Below are 15,264 nucleotides of genomic sequence, written 5' to 3' on the forward strand. Positions count from 1 at the left end.
ATCGATATCCAAAGGCTATGTAGTGAAATCAAGTTTACGTGTTTCAGCAAAGTATGCCTTTTTTGTAACACATGAATGCTCTTGAAAAAGGCATACTTAGCTGAAATAAACTTTGTGTTATAAATTCTTTTATTAAACTCGATTTTACTACATCCTTTGGATATCGATTTTGTTCAGGGGAACTATAGATGCACCTTATGTCTCAAGACATCCTGTGAGTACTTTCCTTTTAGTAACCTTGGTGTCTTGATGATGCTTCACTATTGTATGATTTTCTGATTATCAAGAGACACACCAGAAGTCAGCAAAATCTAAAGGTGGGTTGGAAGCGCCATTTTATATATCAACATTTGAACTTATCAGCCCTTTATATGTCCTCTATTGAACAATACCTGAGTTAGTTGTGTATATTTCTACAATAAAACTACAATTTATATACCTGCTGAATCCTGGCTAATTCAGACAAGATTTTCTGTGCACACATTTGGGTTAAAGAAGTAATTAATAATCAGCCAAAATAAATACTTTTTATGAATGAATTTCCCAAAATCTCTTTGTAGAATAAATCATGGCCACTTTTAAATACCTGTGTTTTTTATATTGTTGCCAGTTTTACTTTGGCCTTCTAGGTTATACTAGGGATTAAAGAGTATTAGGTAATTTCTAATACATTTTAAAAATTTCACTAACACAGCATGGGGATTTAAAGGCCTCTAAATGTTTCATAGGATTAAAATGTATATAATTGTTTCTGTTATTCAATAAGTCATCTAAACACAAATCCCATTTATTTCAGATGTATGATAACATTGCTTCCCTAAAATTTCAAGTGGGCGATAATGGTGAAACTGTGGCAACAGGCATGATTTCAGCTGAAGGAGAGGAGATGGCTTTTCGCCAGGCTATAGCTGCTGAAGGACGTGTTGAAGATTGGATGACTGCTGTGTTGCACGAAATGAGGAGGACAAACAGGCTTATTACAAAGGAAGCTATATTTAAATACTGTGAGGACAAAAACAGGTAAATATCACATATGGAGAAATGCATAATATTCTAGTACTTACATAGCTGCAGATTCGTGCCAAGAGCTCAAGGACCCGGCTTCAGAGAGGAAGAGAAGTGTGGCGATGACGTCATCGCCACATGATCAGAGTCACCGCCGGATCCCTGGCAACCACCAGAGCGTCCTAAGCAACGAGCAGAGAGGAAGCGTCACGTCCCTGGCAACAGCCAGGGCGACGTGACACTTATATTTGCTAAAGCAGGTAGATGGGCGTGGTTCAATGATTGCTGTAAGCATTTCTTAACATTGGTTCAGATGGTCAAGCCTCTATAACTAAATCTATATTGTACAACTATTTTCAGTGCTTAAAGTCACATTGCTATGTGTGTTGTGTGTTGACCCATGGATGTGTGAAACTTATATGACCATGTTCATAAACCAAGAAATATACATATACATTTATATCTTGCATATCAAGTATCTAGCAACAATTTGTTCATTTAGGTTTGTTACAATGTTTCCACACTGATAAAGCCTCAGACATAAATAGCATGCCTAGTGAGGAGAAGTCAATAGAGATAAATGGATACTTTTAAGGAGTACTGATGAAAAAATGTATCCGTCATTGCTCTTCAGCGGATATATCTCTTCAAAAATATGTAAGTGTTTTTTTACACACACTAACATTTTAACCCAGGAAGGATACATATTTCCTGACAGTAAACCACAGCTGTAGCATTTTATTTATTTTCTATGTGTGTTCTTTCTATGTGTATTTTCTTCATAAATGGAAAGAGTCCACAGCTGCATTCATTACTTTTGGGAAATAAGAACCTGGCCACCAGGAGGAGGCAAAGACACCCCAGCCAAAGGCTTAAATACTCCTCCCACTTCCCTCATTCCCCAGTCATTCTTTACCTTTCATCCCAGGAGGTTGGCAGAGAAGTGTCAGAATTTAATTTGTCTCTTATGGAGGGTAGTACTCTTCGACATGGAACAGGAGTTTTAAGTAATCCTGTCAGTCTCTCAGTGAGGGCTTGAATGAAAGTTAGAGTCCGGAGATGCAGGAAGAGTCTTTCTTTCATGTAATTAGCAAGAGTCCATGAGCTAGTGACGTATGGGATATACATTCCTACCAGGAGGGGCAAAGTTTCCCAAACCTCAAAATGCCTATAAATACACCCCTCACCACACCCACAATTCAGTTTTACAAACTTTGCCTCCGATGGAGGTGGTGAAGTAAGTTTGTGCTAGATTCTACGTTGATATGCGCTCCGCAGCAAGTTGGAGCCCGGTTTTCCTCTCAGCGTGCAGTGAATGTCAGAGGGATGTGAGGAGTATTGCCTATTTGAATGCAGTGATCTCCTTCTAAGGGGTCTATTTCATAGGTTCTCTGTTATCGGTCGTAGAGATTCATCTCTTACCTCCCTTTTCAGATCGACGATATACTCTTATATATACCATTACCTCTGCTGATTCTCGTTTCAGTACTGGTTTGGCTATCTACTATATGTAGATGAGTGTCCTGGGGTAAGTAAGTCTTATTTTCTGTGACACTCCTAGCTATGGTTGGGCACTTTGTTTATAAAGTTCTAAATATATGTATTCAAACATTTATTTGCCTTGACTCAGAATGTTCAACTTTCCTTATTTTCAGACAGTCAGTTTCATATTTGGGATAATGCATTTTTTTTTTATTTTATTTTTTTTAAATGCAATTTTTTTTATTGAAGTTTCAAAGACAAGTAAAATACAGGATTTGTCCATTAACAATATTAACAACAAAGTATAACACTCAATATTATTACGTAGAAGTTGTCCATTCAGCTGAAAGGAAGGTGGTAGGGCTAAGCAAAAGATTGATACATTGCTATTTGAACTCTCAGAGATAATCGTAACAGTAAGCCCACTATGACGAATGGAAACATGTGTCCTATCAAGTGGAGTGTCAATTAAAAGTTTGGACTAATTGAGGTGGAACTTCATTTTATTTTTTTATAAAGACCACAGGTGGGTCACAAAGAGTGGGAAAGAAAAGGTGTTACAGTGGGCAAGAGCCACTTGAATTATAGGAAAGATGTGGGGGGAGAAGGGCAGAAAAGAAAAATGGAGGGCGGAGCTAACCCCATTCGGGCTGTATGGTGAACTCACTTATATGCTTATGTAGGCTACAGATGCAAGCAGGATAATAACTAAAATAAGGTGTCAAGGGGAATGCTTTATTTGGTATGTGTAAAACTAATCTTCCCGTAGCTGATTCCACAGTGAAAACAGGTTGTGTACAATTATAGGTGGACCTGATAGGGTCCCTTAATGAAGATGATGGGGGCTGCAAGGTGAGGGGAGATATATTAAGATGGCCAGTGGTCCTAGATTAAAGCTATGTAAAGGGTAGCCTGTTAGGAGGGTCCTGTATCACTAGAGGGTGGCTGCTGTGGTATGAGGATGTTATATGAAACTTGTGCTAGTGCCGTATTCCCCTATAGAAACTGTCTCCACTAGAGTTGGTTATTCATGAGTTATATGAGCTTGAGGTTTAGGAACAATTAAATATGCATTCTGGTTAATAACAGAGACACAATTAAGGATCTCCTAAAGTGTATAGCTTTGCACATATGACGACTGATAGAGATTAAATCTTAGTACTCTTTTTCTCCTGTGTTGTGCTCATCAGGGTACTCACATGCAAAATGAACTAGCTTACATATATAATATTTTGAGAATTATATGAGATCCAATATTAAAACTCAAGTGCCTACAATCAGGAGGAATTGTCGTTGTCTGTAAGCTATTTAGAGAGTCAGCGCCCCAAATGTGGAGTTCTGTATAGAAATAATTTGTCTAGGGAATTATAAACCTATAGGTCTAAGAACTTATGGCTGGTTAATACTCCGCTAAGGACCAGCCTCATACAGGGGAAGAAAACAGCCCAGAAGTAATTCAGCCAAATCCCCTTCTAATACGGCTTGTATACTTAGCATTGGTTGATGGGATCTCTGGGTATTGTAAAATGTAGGTCTATTACATGAATCAAAAAGCTAACCAACCTCTGTTCACACGTAACATATCTTAATAAATATCTGGATTAGTGATAACATAAGTAGACTGTTAGGACATGGATAGGTAGTATACTAGGTTGGTACAGTCAGTTATGAATTCACAAAGGTATTATGTACAAATAGTCTCACAACCAGTTATCAGGGATAGCATGGCGGAAGTAAAAATGTGGAAGTGTAAGTCATATACATTAGCTACTAACAATATTCATATGAAATAGATTACACATAGCATAGATAAGCTGCAATCTGATAAGTACATGTAGAATTTGATCTTGAAAAAAGGGAACGCTACTTGAAGACTAAGCAAAGACAGACATTATTGGACATACCTTCTATAGGAGAGCAAAACTAGGTGGCTGCTAATATGCATATAGAACAGTATAAACATACACATGCCCAGAGTCACAAAGCTCATTCTCATTAAAAGTTCTGTAGAACAAGCCTTCAAAAATGATTAATATTATGAACAATAGCTATAATAAACTTGATAAGACACCTACCATATATCAATTTAAAGGAGAGGAATTACTAACTCGAATGTTATTTTAGAGGCCAGTAGCCTTCAACAGTGTGGGATATCTTCGCAGTTATCAGGTTCTGTCCTCATTATAAGTCTAGGTGATTGTCACTGCTGAAGATATAGCAGATTTGTTGCAGAGCTATGTGGGTCTTAGCCTATTCCGGATCTGCGTGAGGCATAAATATCCTCTGCTCTTGCGGTGTGGGCTAGATCCGCAATGAAGTTTGTTGGAACAAAAAGGGATGCTCCCCAGAGGGGAATCGCAGTGTTGGACCTTCTAGGCATATTAGGCTTATCCAGAAACGGCTCTTTGTCAGGTTTTGCTTTCTGCAGTGTGGCAATTGCTTGGCTCTGTGTGCTCCTCATGTCTGCTGTCTCCAACTTTCTATTTGGTGGAGTTTCGGCAACATTTTTAATAGTGAGCATCATAGATTTGTCTCTTGTTATGGAGGCATGCAGTGTCAGGGACCTCCCGTATAGGTGAGATTGCTGTGATACAATTCTTGCGAGTATGCTCTGGCCCTCCATCTGTCGTCTGACACTCGGAAAGTTGCGTGTGTCCCTCTTCCCTAGAACTAGTGTGGTAGGCTTTTGAGCTGCAGCGCTCGATGAGACTTGGGCTATAAAATCAGATGTCTCGTGATCCAGCATATAAGCCTCTTCTGCCGCACATAGAAAATTGAGATCCCTGACTCCGCCAGGGAGGCCGGCCGCATCCCCATCTAGGACAGTCAGGGGTAAGATCGCTCCCGCAGTGTCTGTTAGATCCGCCGCTATGTGAGTAGACTGGTTATCCAGCTCATTGAGGCTCTTCATGAGTTCTGGCTCGATATGCTGCGGTGTAGGAAAGCAGGCCGTTGGAGACTTTAGATCCGTCTCTGATTCCGCCAAAGGTGCTGGCCGTTTAGAGCAGTCCCTAAGTACTTCCCTTAATTCAGTGAATCGAAGAGACATCAAATCGTCAAAAGCTGCCAGTTGGGATAGTATAGCTGCGTTAAGATCCTCCATATTTCACAGTGAGTAGTGCTCCACGTGGGCAAGAAAATGGCCGGTCCCAGATAGCTGTTGCAGATTTAGTCACGGTAATAACTATTATAGATCTACAATAGTCGTCTTTAGGGAACTTATGTAAGCTTCTTAGTACATACCCCTTCGTTTAAAAGGAAATTTAGCTGCTTTGAGAGGTCAAAGATATGTAAATTGTCCAGACAAGTCCGGAGCTATTGTAAGTTGCGACCTCTCAGATGCAAGGCTTGCTCCGCCTGGGATAATGCATTTTAACATTTTTCTTACCTTAAATTTGACTTTTTCCCTGTGGGCTGTTAGGCTCGCGGGGGCTGAAAATGCTTCATTTTATTGCGTCATTCTTGGCGCGGACTTTTTTGGCGCAAAAATTCTATTTCCGTTTCCGGCGTCATACGTGTCGCCGGAAGTTGCGTCATTTTTTGACGTTATTTTGCGCCAAAAATGTCGGCGTTCCGGATGTGGCGTCATTTTTGGCGCCAAAAAGCATTTAGGCGCCAAATAATGTGGGCGTCTTATTTGGCGCGAAAAAATATGGGCGTCACTTTTGTCTCCACATTATTTAAGTCTCATTTTTTATTGCTTCTGGTTGCTAGAAGCTTGTTCTTTGGCATTTTTTCCCATTCCTGAAACTGTCATTTAAGGAATTTGATCAATTTTGCTTTATATATATGTTGTTTTTTCTCTTACATATTGCAAGATGTCTCACGTTGCATCTGAGTCAGAAGATACTACAGGAAAATCGCTGTCAAGTGCTGAATCTACCAAAGCTAAGTGTATCTGCTGTAAACTTTTGGTAGCTATTTCTCCAGCTGTTGTTTGTATTGATTGTCATGACAAACTTGTTAAAGCAGATAATATTTCCTTTAGTAAAGTACCATTGCCTGTTGCAGTTCCTTCAACATCTAAGGTGCAGAATGTTCCTGATAATATAAGAGATTTTGTTTCTGAATCCATAAAGAAGGCTATGTCTGTTATTTCTCCTTCTAGTAAACGTAAAAAATCTTTTAAAACTTCTCTCCCTACAGATGAATTTTTAACTGAACATCATCATTCTGATTCTGATGATTCCTCTGGTTCAGAGGATTCTGTCTCAGAGGTTGATGCTGATAAATCTTCATATTTATTTAAAATGGAATTTATTCGTTCTTTACTTAAAGAAGTCCTAATTGCTTTAGAAATAGAGGATTCTGGTCCTCTTGATACTAAATCTAAACGTTTAAATAAGGTTTTTAAATCTCCTGTAGTTATTCCAGAAGTTTTTCCTGTCCCTGATGCTATTTCTGCAGTAATTTCCAAAGAATGGGATAATTTGGGTAATTCATTTACTCCTTCTAAACGTTTTAAGCAATTATATCCTGTGCCGTCTGACAGACTAGAATTTTGGGACAAGATCCCTAAAGTTGATGGGGCTATTTCTACCCTTGCTAAACGTACTACTATTCCTACGTCAGATGGTACTTCGTTTAAGGATCCTCTAGATAGGAAAATTGAGTCCTTTCTAAGAAAAGCTTATCTGTGTTCAGGTAATCTTCTTAGACCTGCTATATCTTTGGCTGATGTTGCTGCAGCTTCAACTTTTTGGTTGGAAACTTTAGCGCAACAAGTAACACATCGTGATTCTCATGATATTATTATTCTTCTTCAACATGCTAATAATTTTATCTGTGATGCCATTTTTGATATTATCAGAGTTGATGTCAGGTTTATGTCTCTAGCTATTTTAGCTAGAAGAGCTTTATGGCTTAAAACTTGGAATGCTGATATGGCTTCTAAATCAACTTTACTTTCCATTTCTTTCCAGGGTAACAAATTATTTGGTTCTCAGTTGGATTCCATTATTTCAACTGTTACTGGTGGGAAAGGAACTTTTTTACCACAGGATAAAAAATCTAAAGGTAAAAACAGGGCTAATAATCGTTTTCGTTCCTTTCGTTTCAACAAAGAACAAAAGCCTGATCCTTCATCCTCAGGAGCAGTTTCAGTTTGGAGACCATCTCCAGTTTGGAATAAATCCAAGCCAGCTAGAAAGGCAAAGCCTGCTTCTAAGTCCACATGAAGGTGCGGCCCTCATTCCAGCTCAGCTGGTAGGGGGCAGGTTACGTTTTTTCAAGGAAATTTGGATCAATTCTGTTCACAATCTTTGGATTCAGAGCATTGTTTCAGAAGGGTACAGAATTGGTTTCAAGTTGAGACCTCCTGCAAAGAGATTTTTTCTTTCCCGTGTCCCAGTAAATCCAGTAAAAGCTCAAGCATTTCTGAAATGTGTTTCAGATCTAGAGTTGACTGGAGTAATTATGCCAGTTCCAGTTCCGGAACAGGGGATGGGGTTTTATTCAAATCTCTTCATTGTACCAAAGAAGGAGAATTCTTTCAGACCAGTTCTGGATCTAAAAATATTGAATCGTTATGTAAGGATACCAACGTTCAAGATGGTAACTGTAAGGACTATCTTACCTTTTGTTCAGCAAGGGAATTATATGTCCACAATAGATTTACAGGATGCATATCTGCATATTCCGATTCATCCAGATCATTATCAGTTTCTGAGATTCTCGTTTCTGGACAAGCATTACCAGTTTGTGTCTCTGCCGTTTGGCCTAGCTACAGCTCCAAGAATTTTTACAAAGGTTCTCGGTGCCCTGCTGTCTGTAATCAGAGAACAGGGTATTGTGGTATTTCCTTATTTGGACGATATCTTGGTACTTGCTCAGTCTTTACATTTAGCAGAATCTCATACGAATCGACTTGTGTTGTTTCTTCAAGATCATGGTTGGAGGATCAATTTACCAAAAAGTTCTTTGATTCCTCAGACAAGGGTAACCTTTCTGGGTTTCCAGATGGATTCAGTGTCCATGACTCTGTCTTTAACAGACAAAAGACGTCTAAAGTTGATTACAGCTTGTCGAAACCTTCAGTCACAATCATTCCCTTCGGTAGCCTTATGCATGGAAATTCTAGGTCTTATGACTGCTGCATCGGACGCGATCCCCTTTGCTCGTTTTCACATGCGACCTCTTCAGCTCTGTATGCTGAAGCAATGGTGCAAGGATTACACGAAGATATCTCAATTAATATCTTTAAAACCGATTGTTCGACACTCTCTAACATGGTGGACAGATCACCATCGTTTAATTCAGGGGGCTTCTTTTGTGCTTCCGACCTGGACTGTAATTTCAACAGATGCAAGTCTCACAGGTTGGGGAGCTGTGTGGGGATCTCTGATGGCACAAGGAGTTTGGGAATCTCAGGAGGTGAGATTACCGATCAATATTTTGGAACTCCGTGCAATTTTCAGAGCTCTTCAGTTTTGGCCTCTTCTGAAGAGAGAATCGTTCATTTGTTTTCAGACAGACAATGTCACAACTGTGGCATACATCAATCATCAAGGAGGGACTCACAGTCCTCTGGCTATGAAAGAAGTATCTCGAATTTTGGTTTGGGCGGAATCCAGCTTCTGTCTAATCTCTGCGGTTCATATCCCAGGTGTAGACAATTGGGAAGCGGATTATCTCAGTCGCCAAACGTTGCATCCGGGCGAATGGTCTCTTCACCCAGAGGTATTTCTTCAGATTGTTCAAATGTGGGAACTTCCAGAAATAGATCTGATGGCGTCCCATCTAAACAAGAAACTTCCCAGGTATCTGTCCTGATCCCGGGATCCTCAGGCGGAGGCAGTGGATGCATTATCACTTCCTTGGAAGTATCATCCTGCCTATATCTTTCCGCCTCTAGTTCTTCTTCCAAGAGTAATCTCCAAGATTCTGAAGGAATGCTCGTTTGTTCTGCTGGTAGCTCCGGCATGGCCTCACAGGTTTTGGTATGCAGATCTTGTCCGGATGGCCTCTTGCCAACCGTGGACTCTTCCGTTAAGACCAGACCTTCTGTCACAAGGTCCTTTTTTCCATCAGGATCTGAAATCCTTAAATTTAAAGGTATGGAGATTGAACGCTTGATTCTTGGTCAAAGAGGTTTCTCTGACTCTGTGATTAATACTATGTTACAGGCTCGTAAATCTGTATCTCGAGAGATATATTATAGAGTCTGGAAGACTTATATTTCTTGGTGTCTTTCTCATCATTTTTCCTGGCATTCTTTTAGAATACCGAGAATTTTACAGTTCCTTCAGGATGGTTTAGATAAAGGTTTGTCCGCAAGTTCTTTGAAAGGACAAATCTCTGCTCTTTCTGTTCTTTTTCACAGAAAGATTGCTATTCTTCCTGATATTCATTGTTTTGTACAAGCTTTGGTTCGTATAAAACCTGTCATTAAGTCAATTTCTCCTCCTTGGAGTTTGAATTTGGTTCTGGGAGCTCTTCAAGCTCCTCCGTTTGAACCTATGCATTCATTGGACATTAAATTACTTTCTTGGAAAGTTTTGTTCCTTTTGGCCATCTCTTCTGCCAGAAGAGTTTCTGAATTATCTGCTCTTTCTTGTGAGTCTCCTTTTCTGATTTTTCATCAGGATAAGGCTGTGTTGCGAACTTCTTTTGAATTTTTACCTAAAGTTGTGAATTCCAACAACATTAGTAGAGAAATTGTGGTTCCTTCATTATGTCCTAATCCTAAGAATTCTAAGGAGAAATCGTTGCATTCTTTGGATGTTGTTAGAGCTTTGAAATATTATGTTGAAGCTACGAAATCTTTTCGTAAGACTTCTAGTCTATTTGTTATCTTTTCCGGTTCTAGAAAAGGCCAGAAAGCTTCTGCCATTTCTTTGGCATCTTGGTTGAAATCTTTAATTCATCTTGCCTATGTTGAGTCGGGTAAAACTCCGCCTCAGAGAATTACAGCTCATTCTACTAGGTCAGTTTCTACTTCCTGGGCGTTTAGGAATGAAGCTTCGGTTGACCAGATCTGCAAAGCAGCGACTTGGTCCTCTTTGCATACTTTTACTAAATTCTACCATTTTGATGTATTTTCTTCTTCTGAAGCAGTTTTTGGTAGAAAAGTACTTCAGGCAGCGGTTTCAGTTTGAATCTTCTGCTTATGTTTTTCGTTAAACTTTATTTTGGGTGTGGATTATTTTCAGCAGGAATTGGCTGTCTTTATTTTATCCCTCCCTCTCTAGTGACTCTTGTGTGGAAAGATCCACTTCTTGGGTAGTCATTATCCCATACGTCACTAGCTCATGGACTCTTGCTAATTACATGAAAGAAAACATAATTTATGTAAGAACTTACCTGATAAATTCATTTCTTTCATATTAGCAAGAGTCCATGAGGCCCGCCCTTTTTTTGTGGTGGTTATGATTTTGTATAAAGCACAATTATTCCAATTCCTTATTTTATATGCTTTCGCACTTTTTTATCACCCCACTTCTTGGCTATTCGTTAAACTGAATTGTGGGTGTGGTGAGGGGTGTATTTATAGGCATTTTGAGGTTTGGGAAACTTTGCCCCTCCTGGTAGGAATGTATATCCCATACGTCACTAGCTCATGGACTCTTGCTAATATGAAAGAAATGAATTTATCAGGTAAGTTCTTACATAAATTATGTTTTTTGCGAAACCATCCCAACTCATGTTAACAGCTCCTCAAGCAATCGGCGTTGTCGAACTTCGCTTCGCTGCCTGCTTTCTTCTCTCAAGTCCATGGCGCAGGCGAGGCTACTATCCGTCACACTTGAAGGGCCGTGTTCCTGTTCCACGGCGTAGATTCCGGTAAGATCGTTTCATTTTGCTTCTTCATGAATGTACTGTAACTCATTTGTTCTTGCAAACTCACTCACATGAAAAATACAGGGTCTCAGTGAGACTCCTTTAAGTGTCTTGGAATCAAGGGTTAATATCTCCTGAGGGGGACTATTGAACGGGGGGGGGGGGGGGGGTTAATCATGTTTATGTTATTAAATCTGCTTATGTGTAGTGATTACTGGGCTTGTGGCTTGGAACATAACAACCTGTTGAAGTGACGCAACCTTACGGTCTGGCACGCTTTTTGTTGGACTGTACGGTTCACCTTGTGACCGGTCGTGTTTACGTTCTGGTCTTCCATTTCTGCATTCCTGACTGTGTGGCAATGAAAAGTTTTAGTCCGCTAGTGTCTGGTACATAGGTGGTGAGTGCCCCAGCCATTGTGGGTGTCAGGGGCCGTTCAAATTGTTTTATATATAGTCAATTTTTGGGTATCCTTGATCCAGTTATGGAGGATGCTTATGTTGAGATTGGTCAACATTCTGATTCAGATTCTTCGTCCTGTGAAGAATGTGAATTGGACCCATTGACTCAGATCAGTCAGTTATGTTCTTTAGGCCGTCATAGAGCGCATTGTTCCTCGGGCTCGAGGATTCAAGAGACTGCTGAGCCATCTGCCTCGGGGGACCCTGTCCTCTGGGAGGCCAGTTCCCTACCGCTTTCTGCTACTACACATGCGGGTAACCCAAGTTATGTGTTTCCCTCCTCAGAGGGTGGATTGTTCCCCCTGGAGGTTGCGCGTCTGCAAAGTCCAGATGTTTATTTGCGATTCTGCTCATGCCCAATTGCCCCAGGTCTTTCGGCCTCTGGAGGGCATGTACAGTTCCCTGCAAGTGCAACTGTTCCTGAGTGTTGTGCATTTCGTTACAGGGGGGCTCACCTTAGTGTTTCACTCAGACACGTTTTGGAGTTGCTTGGGGACCCTATCCTTCTTGGGTATGAGACTCATCAGTCTCCTCCTTCGAATGGTGTACCTCGTTAGACATTGGGGGATGAAGTAATCTCCTTCAGTCTTTTTATCGAGATCTTTCCCAGTTTTGTTGGAAGAACAGGGTTTCCGTTAGGCTGGTCCTGCGGACCTTCTGTTCTTTTTGGGCGTTAACCTTTGGGTTGCCTGAAATTTTATTTAATCTGGTTAGGATGAATTTCATCCAGTTTCCGGGGTACTTGGGCTTTGCCCTTGTTCTGGCTGTTCTGTTTTACAACTTGGCCAGATATTCTGAAAGCCAGGACTCCTTGGGGCTGAGGTCTTGTGACAGACAATTCGGTTCCCTTGGGACAGCTAACTGACGTGACCTGAGGGGGGCTTTCCTGCCTAGCAAACGGAAGGTTTGCGGTTGCTCAGCTGTCACTTTGCGCCTGGTGTGTGTGCTAGCACAATGGTGTTTTAAGGGGTTCTTCCGTGTTCGTCAGTGATGTGGCCTTCTGTCCTCTTGGTTCTTCCTCTGTCTGCCTGTTTTATGGGCAGGTGTTTATCGACGCTCTCCTCTTCAGGGGGCTCGTTGTCCTCCTTACGGGGATGCAGTTCCCTTTTTGGGGCCTCTACCATGTGTTCGGGAGGTTGGAACAGATGTTTATCTGGTTCGGGATTGGTCTGCTTTTTGAGTTGTTCCTATCCATCTGGGGAGCTGCTGGCTCCGCATTGAGACTTAGTCGAGTGGCTTTGCTAGATCTCCTCAGGTCTAACGTCTACTCGATTGTCTTTAGGTTGAAGTGGCTGTGTCCATTCTTCCGCCCATTTGGGGGCCGGTCTTAGGGTTCCTTTCGGTTCCCTTGCTTTCAAACCTGCCGTTGCTTGGGCTGGTCCGGCTAGGATCTGAGATCTGCTGTTCATCCTCAGGTCTTGGGGGTGACAGTGGACCTTCTTTTTAGAGGTTCTGGGCCTCTCCCCCTCTGAGATCTGTGAGTAGGCTTGGCGGCCTGGATTGCCTGGAGAGTGTCCTCTGTCTTGGAGGTCGGGCAATCTATGTCTTGGATTTTGTGCGTCCGCTTCTTCCTTACGGAGTGTTTCTCTATGTTTTCCTATGGATGGCAGCGTGTTACTAGACTCAGATGTTTTTTCTTTGAGTTTACTACTTCTTTTGTTTGCTCAGTCTCTGAGTTCTGACGGTCTGAGGACTTAGTCCTTAGCTGTCTTTTTCGGTGCTCTTGCACGATGTTTGGGAGATGTTCTTCCCCTTGATGATGCCCGATTGCTCCTTGGGGGCTGGGCATCATCTCTCCTTGTTTCGGAATCCATTCGGGTCTCTGTGGATTTGGCGTTCCCTTGAAGGGGGCTTTCCTTTATGGATTTTGCTATCTCTTTGGGTATCCCTTTGGCTTACCCTTGTTCTCTCCCTTTTGGGGATTTTGGTACTGTACTAGTAAGGGTTGTGTGGGAACCGACTGATGGGCGACGGTTCTCCTGGAGGAGTGTTGGCTCTGAGTCTGCTTGCGGTCTCTAGTTAGGCTTTCGGACTATCTGTGGGTCAGAGTCCTTGGGGCCTTTTCCTTCTAGTTTTTTGCCCGGCTCCGATGAAGCAGGGTTTGATTGGCTTGTGGTTTTCAGGGCTGGTGCCCTCAAAATGGGCCACCTATTGTACCCTCCCGTATTTGCATTCAGTGTCTTCTATAGCTTGGGTATTGTTTTCCCAAAAGTAATGAATGCAGCTGTTGACTCTTTCAATTTATGAAGAAAAACTTAAATTATGCTTACCTGTTAATTTTCTTTTCTTCAGATGGAAAGAGTCCACAGCTCCCCACCTGTATTTTTCTGTGGGGCGTCTTTATTTTTTATTCTTTTGGCACCTTTTCACCCTGGTATTTCTTCTACTGTTCCTTGTTCCTGGGCAAAATGACTGGGGGAAGTAGGAGTAGTATTTAAGCCTTTGGCTGGGGTGTCTTTACCTCTTCCTTGTGGCCAGGTTCTTATTTCCCAAAAATAATGAATGCAGCTGTGGACTCTTTCCATCTGAAGAGAAGACAATTATCAGGTAAGCATTATTTAAGTTTTTTTGATTAAATATTTTTATGTGCTGGCTTATGCTTGATGTGGTAATTCTTTGAGGGGTCTTCTGCACTACTTAATTAATTGTGGTAATGGGGTTCTAAGAGTGCTTTAATCCCTCTCTTTGCACAAGGATTTTCTCATGAATCCTGACTTTTTCTTTTTTTTTTATTCAGTATATATATATATATATATATATATATATATATATATATATATATATATATATAACTTCTTATCATTCTCAACCTCTCAGGGCTAGTTCTTATTGAGGTGGTAAAGTTTGGAAACTGGTGGTAACAAAAATTCTCCATAGACTTTAATAAAGGTAAATGTTTTTATCACCAGTTTCCAAACTTTACCACCTCAATGGAAACAAGCCCTCAGTTGTTAAAACTCGGGTAATATACATGTTTGTAAGTGTCAAATATTCACAGATCTGTTATAGAAAATTAATTATGGAAAATTATTATTGTTGGATAGAAAGGGAAGGTGTCTTGGAGACCTCACAGACACAAATGATGCTGACCGTGCATATTTCAGTAGTGTGGTCAGGATTTTTCAGCTACACTAATGCTAAGCATGTGGAGTTCATTTTACTGCTTTGTGTCTCAAATATTTCCTTTTATTTTCCTTTTTGTAAGTTTTTTACATATGTTATAATGGGCAGTTTTGTTGAGGCAGTTTTGAAGGCTTTTTTAGGATGCCAGGGCACTTGTTATAGTGATGAGTTGCTGTGAAATATTAGTTTCACAAAGGGTTTTAATGACTCTTTTCCAATGTCTGCATCAGCTGCCCATGGCTTCTTATGCCTTTCAGAGTCTGTCCTTTTGAGGCTGAATCTTAAAGGGACAGTAAACACCTTGTAATTACAAGATATTTCTGTTGTCTTGTTATTGTATAACATATTAGCAAAGTCTAAACCATTTGTTTTTCAATAGCCAAACCCACCATTTGCATTATTTGGAAGAGCCAAA

The 15,264-nt window shown here is 40.8% G+C and overlaps 1 protein-coding gene across 1 annotated transcript in view; it reads left to right on the forward strand.

Annotated features, from left to right (window-relative positions):
• The window catches only part of DNAH10 (dynein axonemal heavy chain 10), a 540,282-nt gene that overhangs the window by 203,409 nt on the left and 321,609 nt on the right, over window positions 1-15,264 (forward strand). Inside the window, exon 30 of the mRNA XM_053699776.1 lies at window positions 797-1,020. Coding sequence (XP_053555751.1) covers window positions 797-1,020 — 224 coding nt within the window. The remainder of the gene's footprint in view (window positions 1-796; window positions 1,021-15,264) is intronic.

This window comes from Bombina bombina, chromosome 2 (assembly GCF_027579735.1).
Source record: "Bombina bombina isolate aBomBom1 chromosome 2, aBomBom1.pri, whole genome shotgun sequence".
NCBI classification, from domain to species: domain Eukaryota; kingdom Metazoa; phylum Chordata; class Amphibia; order Anura; family Bombinatoridae; genus Bombina; species Bombina bombina.